General features: G+C 42.2%; 3 protein-coding genes across 4 annotated transcripts; all 3 read left to right on the top strand.

Moving 5' to 3' along the window:
• Positions 1–4,315: 4,315 nt before the first annotated feature.
• Positions 4,316–10,942, top strand: unc45a (unc-45 myosin chaperone A). The gene is made up of 19 exons (XM_035157806.2): positions 4,316–4,472; positions 4,598–4,790; positions 5,521–5,696; positions 5,806–5,895; positions 5,987–6,154; positions 6,486–6,654; positions 6,753–6,923; positions 7,168–7,339; positions 7,452–7,752; positions 7,834–7,928; positions 8,087–8,228; positions 8,345–8,485; positions 8,671–8,798; positions 8,878–8,944; positions 9,050–9,163; positions 9,244–9,359; positions 9,648–9,765; positions 9,854–10,009; positions 10,127–10,942. Exons 1-19 carry the CDS (start codon positions 4,449–4,451, stop codon positions 10,397–10,399), a joined length of 2,814 nt encoding a protein of 937 aa, XP_035013697.1. The 5' UTR covers positions 4,316–4,448; the 3' UTR covers positions 10,400–10,942.
• Positions 10,943–11,678: 736 nt separating this feature from the next.
• Positions 11,679–14,205, top strand: LOC118109490 (palmitoyltransferase ZDHHC23-A-like). The gene is made up of 4 exons (XM_035156640.2): positions 11,679–11,797; positions 12,481–13,083; positions 13,897–14,064; positions 14,175–14,205. Exons 1-4 carry the CDS (start codon positions 11,679–11,681, stop codon positions 14,203–14,205), a joined length of 921 nt encoding a protein of 306 aa, XP_035012531.2.
• Positions 14,206–18,017: 3,812 nt separating this feature from the next.
• LOC118109668 (RCC1 domain-containing protein 1) lies at positions 18,018–20,527 on the top strand. Of its 2 annotated transcripts, none has more exons than XM_035156959.2 (8): positions 18,018–18,334; positions 18,529–18,720; positions 18,812–18,977; positions 19,076–19,197; positions 19,291–19,395; positions 19,852–20,022; positions 20,107–20,136; positions 20,249–20,527. In XM_035156959.2, exons 1-8 carry the CDS (start codon positions 18,145–18,147, stop codon positions 20,404–20,406), a joined length of 1,134 nt encoding a protein of 377 aa, XP_035012850.2. In that variant the 5' UTR covers positions 18,018–18,144; the 3' UTR covers positions 20,407–20,527. The 2 variants fall into 2 exon arrangements, with proteins under 2 accessions (XP_035012850.2, XP_035012849.2); XM_035156958.2 differs by having other exon boundaries at positions 18,020–18,334; positions 18,505–18,720.
• The last annotated feature ends 28 nt before the right edge of the window (positions 20,528–20,555 follow it).

The raw sequence follows: 20,555 nt of genomic DNA, 5'->3' as shown, positions 1-20,555 counted from the left end.
ATCATGGGAGGCGAGGAGCTGCGCATCGGTCTGTGATTGGTCAGCGGCCGCAGAGCCTTTTTAAATAAATGCTCCAACCTGTCATTTCTCTCTACGATGAAACACAGTTTATCATCTCGTACTCACAGTGTGATCTCAACCAGTCATGAGGGGCGTCTCATTTCATATATGCACATTACATGTTTTATAAACAGATTTCTTTTTTTGTATATATTTTACAGACACACAAGATATGTACCAGGAGTGGACGCTGCCTCTTTAAAGGGATAGTTCACCCCCCCCAAAATAATTCCCTCATTATCTATTCACCACCATGCCGATGGAGGTGGTGGGTGAAGTGTTTGAGTCCACAAAACAATTCTAGCGTTTCAGGGGTAAACAGCGTTGCAGCCAAATGCAATTCAATTGAAGTAAATTGTGACTGATTCTTCAAACGTAAAAAAAAAATCACAAATCACACAAATTGAACACAGATAGTAGTTTTTATGAATAGCTGGTAAATTGTGTCTGGAAATTGAATTGCAATATGTAGGTGTCTGTTGTTTTCCAAAGCAGAATGACCAGTCATTGAACAAAAAGAATCACACAGCTGTGAATCACGGTGTTTCTTTGTTTGTATGAAAAGTGCTACACAAATAAAATCGGATTAATCGACAACTGCATCTTGTTTGATCATCTGCTCTGATATATTAAAGGTCCAAAAAGCAAAAGTCCAACAATTAGATAACACCAGACATGACATATGTCCTATAAGGCCACTTCACTACCCGTGTCCCCAATGAACACAAAATAAATGAATAATATAAGCCACACAGAATAACTTGATTTAAAATGAGCCATAAAGACTGCTAACAAGAGTAAACTTTCCCAAAAGCAACTGAAAAGGCTCATAAGCAGGATTATGGATCAATAACTAAAAATAAACCATTTGAAATAGGTGACTTTCTCATTAATGTTGTCTCATTTGTCTGGAGTGTGAGGGAAACTGGGGGATCCAGAGAAGAATAACTGAGATCCAGTTTTGTCACCATGTAACTCGTAATGCTGCAGAGGCTTCTGTGACTGCTGGACTCGCTGGCTCCCTGTCTGAGTCACTTGCTTGTAGAGAGAAAGGCTCAAGCTTTGCAGCCTGTTTTGCCACTGATACATAAACACCAGCGTGTGTAGCAACCACTGCAGGTAAATGACACCTGAGAAGCCGGGTGTCGAAAGTGTAATGACGCATTGCAGGTGACTCACATTGTTCTTTTGACAGATGGTTATAGGAAAGATTTCTGTGTTTATGGAAACAGGAGGTTAACAGTTCAATGATAAATTGGCAGACTGTGTGGGGAATGACAGGAACAGATGGGTTTGGTTTTGTTCTGGTCAGAGGAGACTGATGACTTTTGATAGAATCAACAAAATTATTCAAAATTAGGTTCACCAGAAATGACAGAATCGTGCCCTGCGTTGCAAAAAAAGAGTTCTGATAAGAAACAAATGTTAACACAGCTGCTTTTGTTTTTGATTACAGACTGGGGCTCTTCTCTCTGGGTGCCCGGTGCTGTCACTGAGCCTTGTGGATCTCCTGTGGATCTGTTATGTATGAGGTCTCACAGCAAGCCCAGCCCTCAGGAGACACAGCACATATCAGCCATCCATGCTGGGTATTCTTCTCAAGGTATAAAGCTGCTGTGGTAATGTGAGCATCTTACCAGGTTAAGCGGAGCATGGGGCCTGAAGGGAAGCACCTCGTCTCCAGAGCAACCAGGGACACAAAACAATGGCGTCTGACTGTCCTGGTAAACGAGAGTCCCCAGGGGACCTATGTGGGAAATACCAAACCAGGACACTTTCTTTAGTGGTGGGAAACAGCCACAAAGTGGTAGTGCTTGGTATAAAAGGCATGTGTGTGTGTAAACATACAATATTTATTTACTATCTGATATATATTGTATTTGCAAAAAGTAAAAAGTCAATGTGCCATTTTTTACCTTTCGTCTTAAAAAGTGACAGACATTACAGCATCATCACACATAAATGCACAATGTTGATGACCAGGCATTGTATTTGACATTATATTGGTGTTAGACAGGTTGATATTAAAAAGAGAACCGGCAAACAAAGAACCAGAGAACAAAGAACAGACAAACGTACAACAAACTTACATATACACTACCGTTCAAAAGTTTGGGGTCACCCAGACAATTTCGATTTTTCCATGAAAACTCACACTTTTATTTATCAAATGAGTTGCAAAATGAATAGAAAATATAGTCAAGACATTGACAAGGTTAGAAATAATGATTTTTATTTGAAATATTAATTTTGTTCTTCAAACTTTGCTTTCGTCAAAGAATGCTCCATTTGCAGCAATTACAGCATTGCAGACCTTTGGCATTCTAGCTGTTAATTTGTTGAGGTAATCTGTAGAAATTTCACCCCACGCTTCCTGAAGCACCTCCCACAAGTTGGATTGGCTTGATGGGCACTTCTTGCGTACCATACGGTCAAGCTGCTCCCACAACAGCTCAATGGGGTTGAGATCTGGTGACTGCACTGGCCACTCCATTACAGACAGCATACCAGCTGCCTGCTTCTTCCCTAAATAGTTCTTGCATAATTTGGAGGTGTGCTTTGGGTCATTGTCCTGTTGTAGGAGGAAATTGGCTCCAATCAAGCGCTGTCCACAGGGTATGGCATGGCGTTGCAAAATGGAGTGATAGCCTTCCTTATTTAAAATCCCTTTTACCTTGTACAAATCTCCCACTTTACCAGCACCAAAGCAGCCCCAGACCATCACATTACCTCCACCATGCTTGACAGATGGCGTCAGGCACTCTTCCAGCATCTTTTCACCTGTTCTGTCTCACAAATGTTCTTCTGTGTGATCCAAACACCTCAAACTTTGATTTGTCTGTCCATAACACTTTTTTCCAATCTTCCTCTGTCCAATGTCTGTGTTCTTTTGCCCATATCAATCTTTTCTTTTTATTGGCCAGTCTCAGATATGGCTTTTTCTTTGCCACTCTGCCTAGAAGGCCAGCATCCCGGAGTCGCCTCTTCACTGTAGACGTTGACACTGGCGTTTTGCGGGTACCATTTAAAGAAGCTGCCAGTTGAGGACCTGTGAGGTGTCTATTTCTCAAACTAGAGACTCTAATATACTTGTCTTCTTGCTGAGTTGTGCACCGGGGCCTCCCACTTCTCTTTCTACTCTGGTTAGAGCCCTTTGTGCTGTTCTCTGAAGGGAGTAGTACACACCTTTGTAGGAAATTTTCAGTTTCTTCGCAATTTCTCGCATGGAATAGCCTTCATTTCTAAGAACAAGAATAGACTGGCGAGTTTCACATGAAAGTTCTCTTTTTCTGGCCATTTTGAGAGTATAATCGAACCCACAAATGTGATGCTCCAGATACTCAACTAGCTCAAAGGAAGGCCAGTTTTATAGCTTCTCTCACCAGCAAAACAGTTTTCAGCTGTGCTAACATAATTGCACAAGGGTTTTCAAGGGTTTTCTAATCATCCATTAGTCTTCTAAGGCGATTAGCAAACACAATGTACCATTAGAACACTGGAGTGATAGTTGCTGGAAATGGGCCTCTATACACCTATGTAGATATTTCATTAAAAACCAGACGTTTCCACCTAGAATAGTCATTTACCACATTAACAATGTATAGAGTGTATTTCTGATTAATTTAATGTTATCTTCATTGAAAAAAACAGTGCTTTTCTTTGAAAAATAAGGAAATTTCTAAGTGACCCCAAACTTTTGAACGGTAGTGTATATATATATATATATATATATATAGAAAAGAAAAGAAAAACTCACACGCTGAGGCAAAATCCACATTATACAACAGTTAGTAAAAATAAGAGCATTAAAAGGATAAACAACCTTGCAACCTCTGTATTTCTAAAAGTATTGGCTGCAGCCATGTGGTGACAGGTGTTTTACTTTACCTTTTTTTCTTTATTTCAAATACTCAAGACGTACTTAAAATACACACATAAGGAATTCTTTGCCAAGGTTTAACCCACTGTACACAAAGTATTTAAACCACACTTAACATTAAAATATACTGTATATAATGACTTAGCTTTCGTTGCATAGGTATGCTGGTATTAAAGAGTGTGTGTGTGTGTGTGTGTGTGTGTGTGTGTGTGTGTGTGTGTGTGTGTGTGTGTGTGTGTGTGAGAGTGACCTGAGAAGAAACACAAAGAAGAAGTGACCAAATACAGCAGAGACATTCACACAGATGCTCTGCTGCTCTCTTCCTTATATGGTAACGGAGCGTGAGGCAGGGGGCGGGGCTGGTACGTTTACGTCCTCGACGTGCTCCGGACACCCGGAAGATGGAACATGTCTGACTGAAGTTTGCTGTGTCTGTGTCCATCAGAGGGAAATTAAACCACATATTGTCCTTTCTAAGTGAAGCCGTGTTGTGTGTGGCGCCTCCACGATGAGTGTGAGCGAAACAGAACAGGTAAGGGAGCGCACAGTTAGCTGCTTTGTCGTTTTAGCTCAGCATGTTTCCTCCAAATCCTCATGCTGGAGAAGTTTTCCTGTCCTCCTGAGAGACTGTTGCTAACTTGTCTCTCTGGTGTCCAGGGGCCCGTCGCCCTGAAGGAGGAGGGGAACGCTCTCTTCAAGGCAGGGGACGTGCCGGGAGCTGTCCGCTGTTACACCCGAGCACTGAAGCTCAGTGACAGCCCGGCGGAGAGGGCTGTGCTGCACCGCAACCGCTCCGCCTGCTACCTCAAGCTGGAGGAGAACAGCAAGGCAGAGGCTGATGCATCCAAAGGTGGGACACATACCTGCAGGGGACACTGGGCAGGGCATTCGATGAGAAGAGTGTGAAGGGGACGGTGGAGCTAAGCATGCAACAAAGCCCACTTTTTACCTGGTTTCCCAGCATCTACCCATCCAGATAGATTCTCTGCTAAGGTTTGGTCTGTGCCTCATTAACATCCTGAGATAGTGTTGCACATATAATACGCAGAGGTACTTATGATAACGCACGTTTCTCTATATAACTATTTACAACTTGGTCTACAACGACCTGTCTTTTCTGTGAGGGAAGAAAGTACTCACAACAACTGTGTTTAATTGATGGAATAGTATATATATGTTTTATTATGAAAATTAAAGGCAAAGTTGGCTACTTTTACATTATGGCATTCATAACTTGCTCATATTAAATATTAAACTAAAATAATCCTTGAGAGGTGACAGATATTTGAACTCACACTTTTTCATGGTGATCTCCACTTTCTCTATGTCAGGTTTCCAGTGATTTTACTGTACAATTTGGGAGAAAATTTAAAGGAAAGTTTGCTACTTTTTCATTATGGCACTCATAACTTGCTCATATTAAATATTATTTAAAATATTACTTATTATTTCGGCTGGCGTGACCATTTTCTTCGGCAGTATCGGAGGCATTTCCGATGCTGGCATCGGAACAACTCACTAGTTGAAGATTTGTGGATGTACACAATTACATATAATGTCCTGTTTGCCTCTCTTTTCAGCTCTCGATACTGACCCGGGTGATGTGAAAGCCCGGTTCCGGAGAGCTCAGGCTTATCAGAAACTCAGTCGGTTTGACAAGGCCTTTCTGGATGCTCAGAGGTGTGCTCAGCTTGAGCCCAAAAACAAAGCCTTCCAGGATCTGCTCAGACAGCTCGGAGCACAAATCCACCAGAAGGTGATATGATGTTTTTAATGAAGTGGATGAAGGATTGTGGAGGTCTTGTATTTGGAGCTGGACACTGAGGAGCAGCTCCTGATTGATGTCTTTTCTCTTAATCCTGTAGTCGAGAGAGCTAAATTCCACAGATGCACGAGTGCAGCAGATGTTCTCCCTCCTTTTAGATGCCTCCGCGAAAGACTCAGATCGACAAAAGGTAAGAATGGCTCATAAGGCAGACTCCTAATACATTTCTCTACTTCTCTCTAAAAGTGTTTACATTTTTCTTCTTTTATCTTCAATTTCAGGCTGCTCAGAATCTGGTGGTGTTATCTCGAGAAGATGCTGGAGCTGAGCAGATCTTCCGTAATGACGGCGTGAAGCTGATTCAGAAACTGCTTGTGTCGAAGCAGGAGGAGGTGGTCCTTTCAGCTCTGAGGACTCTGGTTGGTTTGTGCACTGGCCATCAGTCCAGAGTAAGTTTTATTGTTTCTTTTCAAGATATTCATTGCCTCATTTTTAGCAGGGATGTGAACCTGTATTTTATTCCTTGGAACACAGATAAAACAGGAGATATATTCATAATGATGCCCTTCTTATTTGTATCATTGATTCTTTACAAATTGCTACATTATTGTTTCTTTTCATGGTTTACCTGCTTTGGCACAACTTATCAGCAGATGTTCACATATATATATATATATACCTTCATTCATGTCTGTCAGGAGATCCTATCCACCGTGCTAATAACACACACTCAATCTCTTTGCTGTGCTTCAGTGCTGAAATCTGATGTTCTATCCCCAGACTATGGCGATTGTGAATGAGCTGGGAATGGAGCAGCTGTGCACAGTAATGGGATCAGGGGCCTCCACTGTGTCTCTGGCTGCCTGCCACCTGCTGCAGGTGATGTTTGAGGCTTTAACAGAGGGCATGAAAAAAGAGATCAGGGGGAAAGATGAAGCCATGCTTCCTGGTGAGTTCGGACTCGAATCGTGTTTATATTCATATTTGTGTTTATTAGCTTTCTGTCCTGTGCTTTCAAAGGCAATTGATTGTGTGAATTTGACACAGAACCCTCCAAGGAGCTACGCTCAATGTTGAAGCATCTATTGGGAATGATTCCAGCACTTAATGTGTCAGGACCAGGCAGAGACAGCGCCATCAACCTCCTGGTCAAACAAGTACCCCGCAAGTCTTTGAAAAACCCTGACAACTCCCTCACACTATGGGTGATAGACCAGGGTATGAAACACACACTCATTAAATAAAATAATCCTTTCACCCTTGTGCTTTGAGGGAAACAAAATAGCCATAGAGTTTTTCAGTAGAATTGCAGTAAGAAGGAGTAGAAGTGTTTATTTTACTTTTTTCATATGTCTATTGAAAATTTGGCCTTGGCTCAGCTATTCCAAGCCCTTGACATTCGGTCACCAGTTTTATCTGGCATTGCTGCAACTAGATTAATGGTGTCCTCGTCCTCCTACAGGACTTAAGAAGATCCTGGAGGTGGCTGGGACAGTCGCTGAGCTCTCAGAAGGACCATCTCTTACAGACAACTCCCACATGAGCTGCTCCGTCCTGCTCAGCAAACTCTACGATGACCTACAGAGTGACAAGGAGAGGGAGAACTTCAACAAACTATGTGAAGAATATGTTCAGTGAGTTAACCAATGAAGCCTGCTAAAAAATAATATGAAAACCAAAAATCCCATTGGCCCAAAAAATTGCATCCTATGAATGATTTTCCTCCTCTGATAATTTTCTGGGTAGGCAGTACTTCAGCCGACCCGGCCTAGAAGCCAAGTTGCGAGCCATCCAGACAGTGTCGGTGCTTCTCCAAGGGCCGAGCGACGTGGGTAACAGGACTCTGGAGATGTCAGGATTGATGGACGCAGTGATTTCTCTGTGTGCCTCCGAAGATGTCATACACCAGCAAGTAGCAGTGGAGTCTGTTATACATGCTGCAGGCAAGGCCAAGAGAGCCTCCTTCATCACAACCAACGGAGTCGCACTTCTGAAGGACCTCTACAAGAAGAGCGAGAATGACAGGATACGTGTGAGAGCCCTTGTGGTAAGTCCCGCATGCAGCTGGATTTAAGATCTTCTTTCATAAAATATAAAAGTTAATGCTTTCATGTGGCCTATTCCGCAGGGTTTGTGCAAACTTGGATCAGCAGGAGGGACTGATTTCAGTATGAAGCAGTTTGCAGAGGGATCCACACTGAAACTTGCTAAGCAGTGCAGGAAGTATGTACTGCATGTTTACGTTGAATAATGAAACTGGGTTAAGATTCGGAGAAGTGCGTCATGCGTTTGTCTGCATTGTTGAATTACAAGACAAAAAACAAGGAATGGATTCTTTGTTTTGGAATAAGAAGCAAGCTGCATCTCTCTCTCTCTGTTAGGTGGCTGTGTAATGAGTCTCTGCCCCCAACCTCCCGCCGGTGGTCTGTGGAAGGTCTCGCCTACCTCACCTTTGATGCTGATGTGAAGGAAGACTTTGTGGAAGACAAGAGCGCTTTGGTGGCCATGTTTGAACTGGCGAAGGTTGGCTTCTTGTGATGCATGCACTGTAAAATGCATTCTTAAAGACTGACTCCCCTTTTAAAAAGGGTGTTTTTGTGATATTTGTGACAACCATGTTTTCCTGTATGTTTCCACAGTCAGAGGATAAGACGGTGCTCTTCGCTGTGGGTTCCACATTAGTGAATTGCACTAACAGCTACGAAGTGGAGAAACCGGATCCTCAGATGGTGGAGCTGGCCAAGTATGCCAAGCAGCATGTGCCTGAGGAGCACCCCAAGGTGCTGCTGACATACTCCCTTTTTGTAGATGTAGATGTAGATTTAACATTACACAGTGTTCCTTCAGTGCTGCACAGTAGCTCTACTGCTCAAACTTCAACCTTTATCTTTAGCTGTTCTTAAAATGTATGTTACCTGCATATTTGTATGTTTTACCTGAACCTTTTTGTCTGTTCACGTGTCAGGATGCACCTTCCTATGTGGAGAAAAGGCTGGGGAAGCTGTTGGAGTCTGGCGTAGTATCTGCGTTGGTGTGTATGGTCAAACAGGAGAGTCCAGCCCTCACTGAGGCTTGTAGAGAGTGTATCGCCAGGTAGGAAAATGGCAGTGTGTCTGTTTTTTACTCACTGTTCTCTCTGCAGAATTGCTCTTAATGCCATTTTTCACGGCAGGGTGTTCTTGGCTTTGGTGGAACGACAGGAAGACAGAGGCACAGTGGTGGCACAGGGTGGAGGAAAGGTAGAGGCACCATGATAGATTTACGTTAGTTGATCCTGTGCAATTTACCATAATACTTTGCTATTGGAGTTTTATATGACGCATTTTTACTGTTTTGTCACTCAGGCTCTGATTCCACTGGCAACCGACAACACAGGTTTAGGGAAAATCAAAGCAGCACAAGCTCTGGCAAAAATAACCATCACATCTAACCCAGAAATTGCCTTCCCAGGAGAAAGAGTAAGGATAAATTGTAATTGGTCTCTTCAATGAGAAATGTAAAATGTCCTTGTTAAACCGTTGTTCTTTATGATTTGTAGATCTATGAGGTGATTCGGCCACTTACCAGTCTCCTAAGCCTTGAATGCTCCCTGCTGCAGAACTTTGAGTCACTCATGGCTCTCACCAACCTGGCCGGCATCAGCGATAGACTCAGGTTGGCCACTAGGGGGAAGTATCTCCAAAGAATACATGTACAAAACAAGTCAGCTACAGTAGGAGCATGACAACAGAATTATTAGCAAATCCAAACCTCATTTGAATTATTTTACTACAATGTATGAAAAAAAAAGGTACATATTTATGCTATTGAGACTTTTAAACACACTGGATCATAGTTTGTCTCATACAGTTAAAATTCTATAAAAAGACTTCTGACATCACAAATGCATATTATTGCTTGGAGTAGTATCTGCCTGTATTGATAATTTTTATTGTTTCACAGACAAAAGATCATAAAAGAAAAGGCTGTGCAAAAGGTTGAAGGCTTTATGTTTGAAGAGCACGAGCTGGTCCGAGCCTCTGCCACAGAGTGCATGTGTAATTTGGTTTTAAGTACAGAGGTAAGACGCATTATATAGAAAGTACATTATTGGCACAAATTTATTGAAATGTGAAGTTAACAGCAATGGGTATTCGGTGTGTTCTCAGGTGCAGAAGATGTACCTGGCAACAGGGAACGATCGCCTGAAGCTGCTTGTGCTCTACAGCGGCGAGGAGGACGAGAGGCTGCGGAAAGCTGCTGCAGGAACTCTGGCCATGCTGACCGCTGAGCAGCCTGAGCTCTGTGCCCGCATCCCTGGAACAGTAAGTACACCACTGCAGCAGTTCACTGCCCCAACACTTGAATCAAGTCAAAGCCGTCACATACTACAAAAGCTAATTTTTTCTATTTTGGCTCACGTTACTTCCTGTCATTCTCAGACAACCCACTGGCTTGAGATCATACAGGCGCTGCTGCTCAGTGAAATATCCGACCTCCGTCATCGCGGAGCAGTCATCGTTCAGAACATGATGCAGGCGGAGAAGAGCCTGGCTGAGACACTCATGGAGAGTGAGGCTCTGGAGATCCTGACTGTCCTGTCAAAGGGAGGAGAAGGCATACCGGAGCCCATTATAAAGGTCGCGCAGAACTGTCTGGACAAAGCTGTGGAGTACGGCATCATCAGAAGCAGGGAAGGGCGGGAAAAGAACTGAGCTCTGAAAACACTGCTGCTGTGTGTGGATGTGCCTTGAGAGTTACAGTATCTGGGACCAGTGAAGTCATCTTCACTTTAAAGTGCGCATTTGTCAAAAGGCAATAATGAATTTATTTTAAATCATTTATTGGATAAAAAACAGACATATTCTAATGTGGCTATTCTATTACACATGAGCTTTGACTGCTGTTTGACATTAGTAATTTCTCACTGATTGTATCCATCGTCATGACAAGTACAATCATGCACTTCCAGCAATCGTGCAAAATCAACTTGAAAAACAACGAAGTGAAATTTTATACATTCTTTACTTAAGATTGTATTTTTTACTTGTGTAATTGTTATTCCACAAATATTCATTTTCTTTATTTCACATTTTTCACACTACTTAATTATTATTTTTGTCTAATTATGTTTGACCTATAAAGACCAAAACATTTCATTTGTATAATTCACCTTAAAGTGTGCAGTGTTTTCATTTTTTATTCACTACATTCCCACAACTTTAACTGTGTTTAATAAATTCATATCTGTAACTGAAGAATATTGTCACCTCTTCTCTTTGTAGGCACTTCCACAGCATGAATGTTGAATCGACTGTATATGAAATATATGTATATAGAATATGATATAGCACTAAATCACAACATACATTATCTCAAGGCAATTTACATAGTAATACTATACAATATTATAGGGAGAAACCCAACAGTTGAATGAGCAAGACGACAACAAACTTCCTGAGGTGGGTGGAAAGGGGGAGAGACCAGGGACAGTTGTGTAACCATCATATTTAACAACTGTTAGACTGGTTGTTGTTATTAATGATAGCAGCATCAGATAATAGTACTAACTAAGGCTACGTTGTAGCACTAACGGGCCCGAGCACAGGCATTTTGAAGCCTGTTGCGGTTAGTGGAGAGAGCGATCAATAGGGCCTCCCACCGTTCGGTGCTCGGGCCTAATTAGTTGCTTTTAATTGATAAGTGGTTTTATATCATTATAGACAGTAAGATAGATGAAATATTGCTGCCAATTCAGATGTAAAGTAAACCCTCTATAATTACGATAATTGCTCCTATATATATGTTGATATATATGTATGTATATATGTGCTTTTTTTGAAAGTTATAGATCGTGTGTGTTTTTGTGTTATAGATTCTGTCAGTACATTTCCATAGATATGTTCCCTGCACTAATAGTTTGTTTTAATGGTGTAGTTCATTTGTGCATCGCTCCAGAGAACGAAGTTGCCCTGTGAACTTCAGGAAGCCATAATGAAATGGGAGAAGTTAAAGCCTCCGGAGCCAGATGATCCCATGTGCTGCTGCGAGTGTGATATCTACCAGTACGGATGCTGCTCTGACTGTGAAGATCTGGACGAGGCCTTTAACAGGTTAGAAGAAGTATGACCTTTAATGAGACACAAAAGGGTCACAAGGTGATTTACAGACATCAAATACAATTTAGATGCATATTTTATTTTAGCCATAATTGTTCCAAAAGCTAAAAAAAGTACTTAGAATAAAACTATGTAAATAACCATGCATGGTGATTATGACAGATGAGTGACAGCATCAGTTGCAGCAGGTCAGTTTACAGCACCACAGGAAACATTGCACATGGGAGATTTTTTGTGAACAAGCTCAGCTAAAATAACCTTTGGGGTAATGGGGGTCACATATCTCTGACTCGGTTATTTTGGGCATCAAGGACTCAAAGGTTTTGGAATCCCTGCTTTAGTACAATAAAGTTCAGGCCGAGTGAAGAAATGTCCCAGGGCCCCAGATCCTTCTGAGACTTCATGACTTCATGTTGCAATGTATTTAATCATAAATTCATTTTATTTTATCCATTTATTTATCTTTTTACAGTTTATTTAAAACCAAACACGTGTGACATCACACCAAAGCACAATATTAAAATTACAGGGTCTGACCCTTCTAATAAGAAAACAACATGTGATTTTTCCTCATATCATCTTATTAGTTTGATCAATGAAAGTGTATTAGCATCATTCCTAATTAAGTTTTTTTATTTTCAAGTGTTTGTAACTCTGCCTGAATGTGTGCGCTGCAGGTGGCTGAGACACAAACCCCCTCACAGCGGATGTCACTCTCCTGTTCTCGGGGCCCTGATTGACAACCTGGAGATCTCCATGATCCCGGCCCTGGTGCTGCTGCCTCTGCTGCTCCGGGCCGCAGCACTGCACTACCTGCTGGGCATCATCATCCTGACATCTCTGCCCAGCCTGGTCCTCTGGTACTACTACGCCACGCACCGCAAGAGGAGACGCACCCTCTTCTTCCTTACTCTGGCGCTGTTCTCTCTGGCCTACATGTATTACCTCTTCATCACAGAGATTCTACCACGTGGGGACGTCAGCCATCTGCAGCTGTGCACTGTGACTGCTGGGATGATCCTCACCATCGGATCTCTCATTCACACCAAGAGAGGCCCAGGGTTTCACACCACCTCCTGTCACAGCCAGAGTGAGGAGGTTAACAAGGACTCTACACATCTTAATGGATCCATCCAATCAGCGGCCTCCTCCTCCTCTCCTCCTGCCCTGACAGAAAAGTGGAGCAGATGCTCTGTGTGCAAAACAATGCGACCCCCGCGGGCTGGACACTGTCGAACCTGTGGATCCTGCGTCAAGCGTCTGGACCACCACTGTGTCTGGTGGGTTGGATTTGATATTATAACATCTTTATACTTCTTTGAATTGTACATTCACACCACATCATGAAAGTGAATATTGAATTATGACAGATTAGATAACTGCCCTGTAATTACACAACAACGTTCATGTCTTAAGCAAAGACTCGTACTGTACCCACTGGTTTCCTCAGGGCTGTGCACAGACATTTTGGGGAGCGGGGGCTCAAGTGAAAAACTCTTTGCATCCAAAGATTGATTTTTAAATGGAAACTGCTCCCAGCAAAAATGTCTTGAAATGTAAACTTGAACTAGAAAACTGGTAAACTGGGATCTGTCTCAGGCCAACCAGGAAGACAGGGTGTCTATTTGTTTGTGAGCTTTATCAGACACTTTCCTGAACTGCACACTGTCAAGAACATTAAAGATGATGATGTCAGTTTTATAAATCTCTTTATACCTCATGCACAGTTTCTGAATTGTTTCATTGTCTGCAATAGACTTACAACCTCAAAGACAAAAGAATAAAATGTATATATGATGTTAATCTTCCTGTTTATTATTCACATTTACTATATAGATAGAAACTCCAGAACCAACCATGATATACTGTGAGTATACTGAATCTATTACCACCAAACTAGAATAACCCACATGATAGTCTGACCAGGAAATATTCAATAGTCTTTCAAATATAAACTTCAAATACTACATCTACTGAGTTATTTTAAATACAGCAGGTATATGGAGCCAACATATCCAGGTCAGCTTGGGTCTCACAGATCTTTGTCTTGTGGGTCTGTGTTGTGTTTGTGTGTTTGTGTTGAGGTGTTGCAGGATAAACAGCTGTGTCGGACAGGCAAACCACCGCAGTTTCCTGCTGACCCTCTTGGTGTTCGTGCTGACCTCTCTGTATGGGATCAGTTTGGTCCTTTGCAGCATCTGTCCTCGGCAGTATGTCATGACGGCTCTCTTCTACTGCCCCGGTGTCTACAGCCAGTCCAGGTACAGCACTCTATATATCATAAATACATGTTTATGTATCATATCTTCTGTCTCATCCCAACAACTACATCAGAAGTCCACATTGAAAAAGTTCACCAAATTAATATAAACACAAAAATTTGCTTTACTTGTTGCTATTAGATAATAGGTATGATATGATGATATTAGTAGAATTTGTAAGGACATATATTCTACTGCCTCATCTTTGATACATTGATGTATTAGAGTCATCAGTATGTGATTGTGGGAAAAAGTTAAAAGAATATTCTGTAAACGTAAAGTAACGTAACTAACGCAAAGTAAAGTAACTAACGCAAAGTAACGTAAGTAACGTAAAGTTACGTAAGTAACGTAAAGTTATGTAAATAACGTAAAGTTAATGGAGCAGTGTGAGGGGAGAATGATGGATGGAGGAGAAAGGGAAAGAGGGAAGAAGGAAGTTGGGTGAGAGGTCGGAGTGAAGATGGTGATGAATGAAGAGAAGTGAGTAAAACATCTCAGCTCAGTCGGAGGCAGCGATCTGATTCTTGGTGAAGCAGTTTGCGTAACGTTCATCACTTATTCATTTGGATTTAATGGGTTTCAAATGAAGATTATATCCACTACAGTATGTTGGGAAAGCTGAGTCTGTGTGCTCCCTTAATGAGATTCTTTTTATGGATCCCTCAAACTAACAAAATGCTATAAATTCTATCAGTTAAACGTATGATTCTAATGCTTGAATGAATGATATAGTTTCTTCAATAGTAAAATTAAATGTTAAAGGAAAAGAGTGATATTATAACTAATATTTTCCCTTTAATGTCAAACTGGCAAATGAAGATTTCACCCTCAGATACACGCACATGGCCACACCCAATTAATTCACATCACCGTAAGGGAATTGGAGAATGTGCTGAAGAAAATGGGAAATGTTGCGTGTAAAGAAAAGATTGAATGAGCTACAAACAAAGAAAAACATCAGGAAAACGAGGATGACGTTCAGTAGAATACACCAAGGACAAATAGTCCTTTTCATTTTAATCAAACTGCACCAAATTAAAAGACACGGGTGAGCACATACCTTTCTTGGCAGAGGTAAACATCAGGAAAACTAGAATGTCCATTAGTAAATGCTTCAAGGCCAAACTGTTCTTTTAATATCTTCGAGGTTTACCAAATTGGTCACTTTCATGTATCAGTTCCCTGAATATCCCTGATTATTTTTCATCAAACCCATGAATTATTCACTGGGAAATTGGAGAAAATAATAAAAGAACAAACACCTTATGTGACAACGTTATAGAAAGTAACAAAATAATTCCTGGATCCACCCCAAAATTCAATAGGTTCTTTCTTGGCTTATGTCCCGTTCCTTCCATGACCTTTGTCAAACAAACAACGAACATGGGCGGGAAACATTACCTCCTTCGTTCAGTTAAGTAAAGAGTTTGTAAATAATCAATAGAATAAATAATAAATCAAGTAAATTGATTAGAAATGTGAAGAAAATCCTTGTCAGGGACCATATTGTCTACATCTCTATAATTTGATTAAGTTCAGTCAAATGAGTGTGTGTCTGTAGCCACCTGGTGCCAAGAGCTCAGTCTGGATCATTCCTGCGATCACAGCAGCCTCGACGCATGTATATATATTATATACATGTAAATCAGTCAGTGATGTAAACCCTGATAGCAAGTGCATCCCTCAGCCTCTGAAACCTGGTGTCCAAGGTTACTGTTTCCCTGGTAACCAAGAAGCGGGATGCTGCTGTGAGAGTGCTGGGTGTAAAAGGAATAAAGTTCGACTGGGGGAAGGAGGAGATGTGAGGGAGTTGACACAGACAAGTTTGGGTGAAAGAAGAATTTGACGGTGAAGATAGAAAAGAAAGACAGAGGCGGTGGGAAGACGCTGAGAGAGAAAGAACTGACGGGGGCGAGCTTAGGAAAAGAGAAATGAAGGAAGTGTAATGATGGGATACGAGTCTGATATCAGTCAATAGGTCAGACGCAGTAACACAGAGTTGACGGGGGTCAGAGCCGCTTGACATCTTTCTCACGGCTGACATTACAGTCAGGAATTACTGATTACATGGTTTCATTTCATCATCCTGCTCCTGCCGACTCAGGGCTCCAGACTAACGTTTTTTACAAGCAGCCCATATACTCTTACTTAAAATATTAGGGGCACAAGCAGAAAATGTAGGGACACACCTTAAATCGACCTACAATGCAGTTATTAACATTTCCCCCCCATAAATAGACAACTAAAGTTTTTTCTACATTGTAATTTCTTTGTCAGTTTACACGGTGGAGATGGTAGTGATTGCAGCAGCATTACAGCAGGTAGAAGAGTTACAAATCAGGAAGGCCGTGGTCAGATTCATGCTCAGTAATCATGTCGTTAAAGTTATTTTCATCAAAAGTAGGCAAGATTTAGTTAATGAGATATCTGAGACTCTGTACAGATTTCAAAATATGAATATTGTGGCTACTTTTATGAAGTTAACGGCACACAGAGGAATAAAGCGGAATGAAGGGGTGGATTTATTGGCAAAGCACTAAATCATGAAGAAGTCATGGACATTTCACTTGTCAAATCAAAAAGAAAAACAATAACCAAAGGAAACATTATTATACAATGGCAGCTGGGATGTAGATCACACAGGGAGACATCTTTATGCAGTACAGCAGGAAGTGAGCACAGTGTGGACAGCTATGGGAGCAACAATGAGGAGAACATCTTGACCGGGCCGATAGGACAAACTGAACTCAGTAACACACTGTAATAAACTGACATCCTACAGGATTATGTGATTACTGCCAAATCATCAGTGGAGCATAATGTAACAAGTATGTTGGAGAACGAGAAAAGCTAAAGTAGGAAATTGCGATGCATGGAGTGGAAGAACTGAGCTTGAAAATGATTGGAATAGGGAGTATGCTTCATTATCGGAGGGAGACAATAATTCAATATGACCTAGATAACTCTGATTCCCACACTCTCAAAACAGTAGGTTGCCATCCGCTAATAAACTGAACAAAGAAGAAGATTGGTGGGTGGCAAACAACATCAAAGTACATTACAGGCAGTATGTTTCAATATCCTACTTCCTCTTCTTCTTTCCCCATTATGTATCCTTTGACCTTTTAACTTCAAAGGGTTAGGTGAGTTTCCTCTCCTTATGATCTCACCTTTGTCTGTACCTGCACAAATTTAACATATCATCTGCTGTCTGACTGATTTCTATTTTGACAACTTGTCTGTTTGAAAATGAAATAGGAAAATAATAAAAAACTTCTGTGTAGATGTCATCAGGCCGGGACTCTTGTCTTACATGTCTAGTTTGGACTCGATTGGACCAAATATGTCCGAGATACAGAACCTCGTGTTTTGATGGCGTGTAATCAAACTTTGACGCCAGGCCACAGTCACACCGTGTGACGAAAAATCGATCTTTGAGGTAGTTTTCATCTCCATATGAAGTTGATCTGATGAAAGCCCTGGGACAAGTACATCAAAGTAAAAATGTGGAAAATGGCCAATATGGCCACTAAAGTCAAAATGGCGGGCTTCCTGTTGCTTTTTTCATATTGCTCCTTGAGACTTTTTTGTATGACTGGTCACGATACCCCCTAGTTCCGATTTTGGTGAAGATCGGTCGAGGGGAAACCTAGGGGCTGCTTTCCAGGTGGCGCTGTTGAGCCATTTTGCCACGCCCATTTCCAAATACTCCAGAATACGTACATTTTCACCACTTTCTAATTTACTGCAAACTTTAGAATATTTTTGAGCATGTTGAAGCCCTCAAAAAGCCCCTTCTTTTGTCGGGAGAAAAATAATAATAATCCTTTCAATTTCAATAGGGCCTCCCACCGTCGGTGCTCGGGCCCTAATAATTGTTGTTATGACAATTGTTAGTATTATCACTAAGAGTGTAATTTAGATCCATCAAGCAGCTCTTCGCATCAGTGCGCATGCGCTGTACGTCGCCGCGCAGCGCCACCTTCCACGCGGTTTAAACTTTGCGGGTAACTGCGCTGCCACGGATCAGCTGCGGCAGGTTTCCGCGAGAAACAAACGGAGGTGACGCGTTTTCCAATGCGGTGGTTTGGATTTGGCTTCAACGCGTTTGGACAAATATGTGACGGATTAAATGAAGCGGCAGGAAGCGACGTCACCGAGGAAATCAGAGTGCTCCGTCCAACTGAGCTCGACTCCTGCTGCTGCTGCGCCAAGATCAGTGGAGTCAGAGCGAGCTGGAGTCGAAGAGCGACTGTGCACGAGGATGGTGAGACTGACACAGAGATACTGACACAGAGGAGCTGACACAGAGATACTGACACAGAGAAACTGTCAAAGAGGAACTGACACAGGAAGCATAACAACACTCTTGATATGGTTGTTAACTCCAAAGATTGCTCGTGTGTGTGTGTGTGTGTGTGTGTGTGTGTGTTTTAGGTGACAGCTGTGTGTGTGTGGCAGGTTTCGATGCAGCCTCCTCCTCTCAGTCCTGTGGTGTTTCACTGAGCCTCGGCTGTAAAGATGCTTCCATCAGCGAACAGCACCTGACCCTTGCTTTCCCAGACAGGATCGAGTCCTGGGACCTGCAGAGGAAAGACCAGACTCCATCATGGAGCACGGAAACAAACACCCAATCGGAGAGCAGCTCTGGTTGTGTGTATTTTAATATCTCATACATAAAAAGGTTCATCACTTGACCTGTCAGAGGCTCAACAGTAAACATCTGGCTGCTTTCTTACTCCAGGTCCACTCCTGAATCTCCCATTGGTCCCTGGTGGTTACATAGCAACCAAACCTCCTCTCTTCCGCTCCCTGTCGCCTCACCTGAAAGCCAAGAGTCTGGCTCTGGGAGGAGATCATGCCGTCCTCCTCTGTGCCTCAGGAGCCGTGTACACCTGGGGACTGGGCAGGTAGAGCGAACACTCGCGTGCACGTCTTTATTTACAACTGCAATTGCACCCTTCTGAAAATCTTGATGTTTGGTGCATGTTTGTGTTTTATTTAAAAGTCACGGTCAGCTGGGACACGGAGGCCTCACCTCTGAGGAGGAGCCCAGGGCAGTGGAGGCCCTCTGGGGGATGTCCATGAGCGGTGTTGCTGCGGGAGGCTGGCACTCTGTCTCCATTAGTGGTACATGTTATAAAAAAAGATGTTGGCAGTGAAAAGGGTTAAGACCCCTTCAACTTAGGAAAAGAAAAACCTCAGATGACCTTTTCTTCACAGACGGCGGTGACCTTTATTTGTGGGGCTGGAATGAGAGCGGTCAGATTGGACTGCCATCACGAGGTCTGAGGAAAACGATGCAACAGCGAAGTAGCCAACAAGCAGGTTTGTCCGTCTCCTTCAGGAATATGAAATAAAGTTCCACTCCAAAACACAATCCGCTTCTATTTCTTCTTGCCTGAAGTGACGACTATTAATCCAAAGATTTTCATCCTATCTGCTGAGGTTCGCTTTGAATCTCTTAATAGGACAACAAATATTGGACCTAGTGGATGTATTATATTTGAAAGTGACTAAATTAAAAAAACTATTTCATCATAAACTAAATGACATCAAACATTACTTTACTGTGGAGAGCTACAGCTGATACCCCCCCCCCCACACACACAGTCTGTTTAAATGAATAGCATGTCAGGTATAGGTATGGGAAAGGCTTTAACATTCATGGATGAACCACCGCTATGACTCTAATATAACGTCCTGTTCAGTATTTTGCCTGTTTCCCACTTCAGTGTGATATCCTCATGGTAATAGCCCAGTTTCATTGACTGTATTGAACAGGAGCTTTGTGCCAAGACGCTGATGTGAAGAGTGGTGAAGAGCCACAGGAGGGAGAGAAACACGAGGATGTATTCATATCGATCCAGGCTTTCCCGGCTCTGCTGGATGTCACCCCGTCTTGTGAAATCAGGACAGTCAGCTGCGGCTCCCGTCACACAGCTGCTGTGACAAGTAAGGACTCTTGTGACAGTCTGTGTATTATATTGATTTGCATTTCTTGATAAGTCATATTAATCTCAGATTTTCTCATTTCAGCCACAGGTGACCTCTACACTTGGGGCTGGGGTAGGTTTGAATTCGTAACCTGACACATGAATACATTGTATTGTCTGTGAAACTGATTGGTGCTGCAGTGTTAACTTTCCCCTGACCATCTCTCCTTCTTTTACCATTTCAGGTGAATACGGTCAACTTGGACATCAGACGTTAATCAGTTCAGATGAGCCCCAGCGTGTGGAGTTCTTCAGGGAGCAGCAGATGCGTGTGGTTGATGTGGTGTGTGGGACGTGGAACACTTTTGCTGCTGTTGTCAAGGAGGAAGTCCCAAGCTCTTAAAAATACAAAGGAATCTCCCCTCATAAACGGGAACAGTGGACTTTGGACAACATATCAGGAAGTGTGAGCTCTCACATGAAAAACATTAAGACTTAAGATTAAATATATTTTGTAGTACAAACGTGTTGTTTGTTTGTTTGTATGAAAAA

The sequence above is a fragment of the Hippoglossus stenolepis genome, chromosome 5 (genome assembly GCF_022539355.2).
Source record: "Hippoglossus stenolepis isolate QCI-W04-F060 chromosome 5, HSTE1.2, whole genome shotgun sequence".
NCBI lineage: Eukaryota > Metazoa > Chordata > Actinopteri > Pleuronectiformes > Pleuronectidae > Hippoglossus > Hippoglossus stenolepis.
This window is presented reverse-complemented; position numbering and strand designations above follow the sequence as displayed.

Bases quoted from the DNA above. Each gene is read 5' to 3' on its own strand.
- unc45a (XM_035157806.2), top strand. From the start codon at position 4,449: ATGAGTGTGAGCGAAACAGAACAG. The intron at 6,924-7,167 runs GTATGAAACACA...GTCCTCCTACAG, and splicing joins ACTATGGGTGATAGACCAGG to GACTTAAGAAGATCCTGGAG. The intron at 7,929-8,086 runs GTATGTACTGCA...TCTCTCTGTTAG, and splicing joins CTTGCTAAGCAGTGCAGGAA to GTGGCTGTGTAATGAGTCTC.
- LOC118109490 (XM_035156640.2), top strand. From the start codon at position 11,679: ATGAAATGGGAGAAGTTAAAGCCTCCGGAGCCAGATGATCCCATGTGC. The intron at 11,798-12,480 runs GTTAGAAGAAGT...TGTGCGCTGCAG, and splicing joins CTGGACGAGGCCTTTAACAG to GTGGCTGAGACACAAACCCC. The intron at 13,084-13,896 runs GTGGGTTGGATT...GAGGTGTTGCAG, and splicing joins CTGGACCACCACTGTGTCTG to GATAAACAGCTGTGTCGGAC.
- LOC118109668 (XM_035156958.2), top strand. From the start codon at position 18,145: ATGCGGTGGTTTGGATTTGGCTTCAACGCGTTTGGACAAATATGTGAC. The intron at 18,335-18,504 runs GTGAGACTGACA...TGTGTGTTTTAG, and splicing joins AGCGACTGTGCACGAGGATG to GTGACAGCTGTGTGTGTGTG. The intron at 20,137-20,248 runs GTAGGTTTGAAT...TTACCATTTCAG, and splicing joins CCTCTACACTTGGGGCTGGG to GTGAATACGGTCAACTTGGA.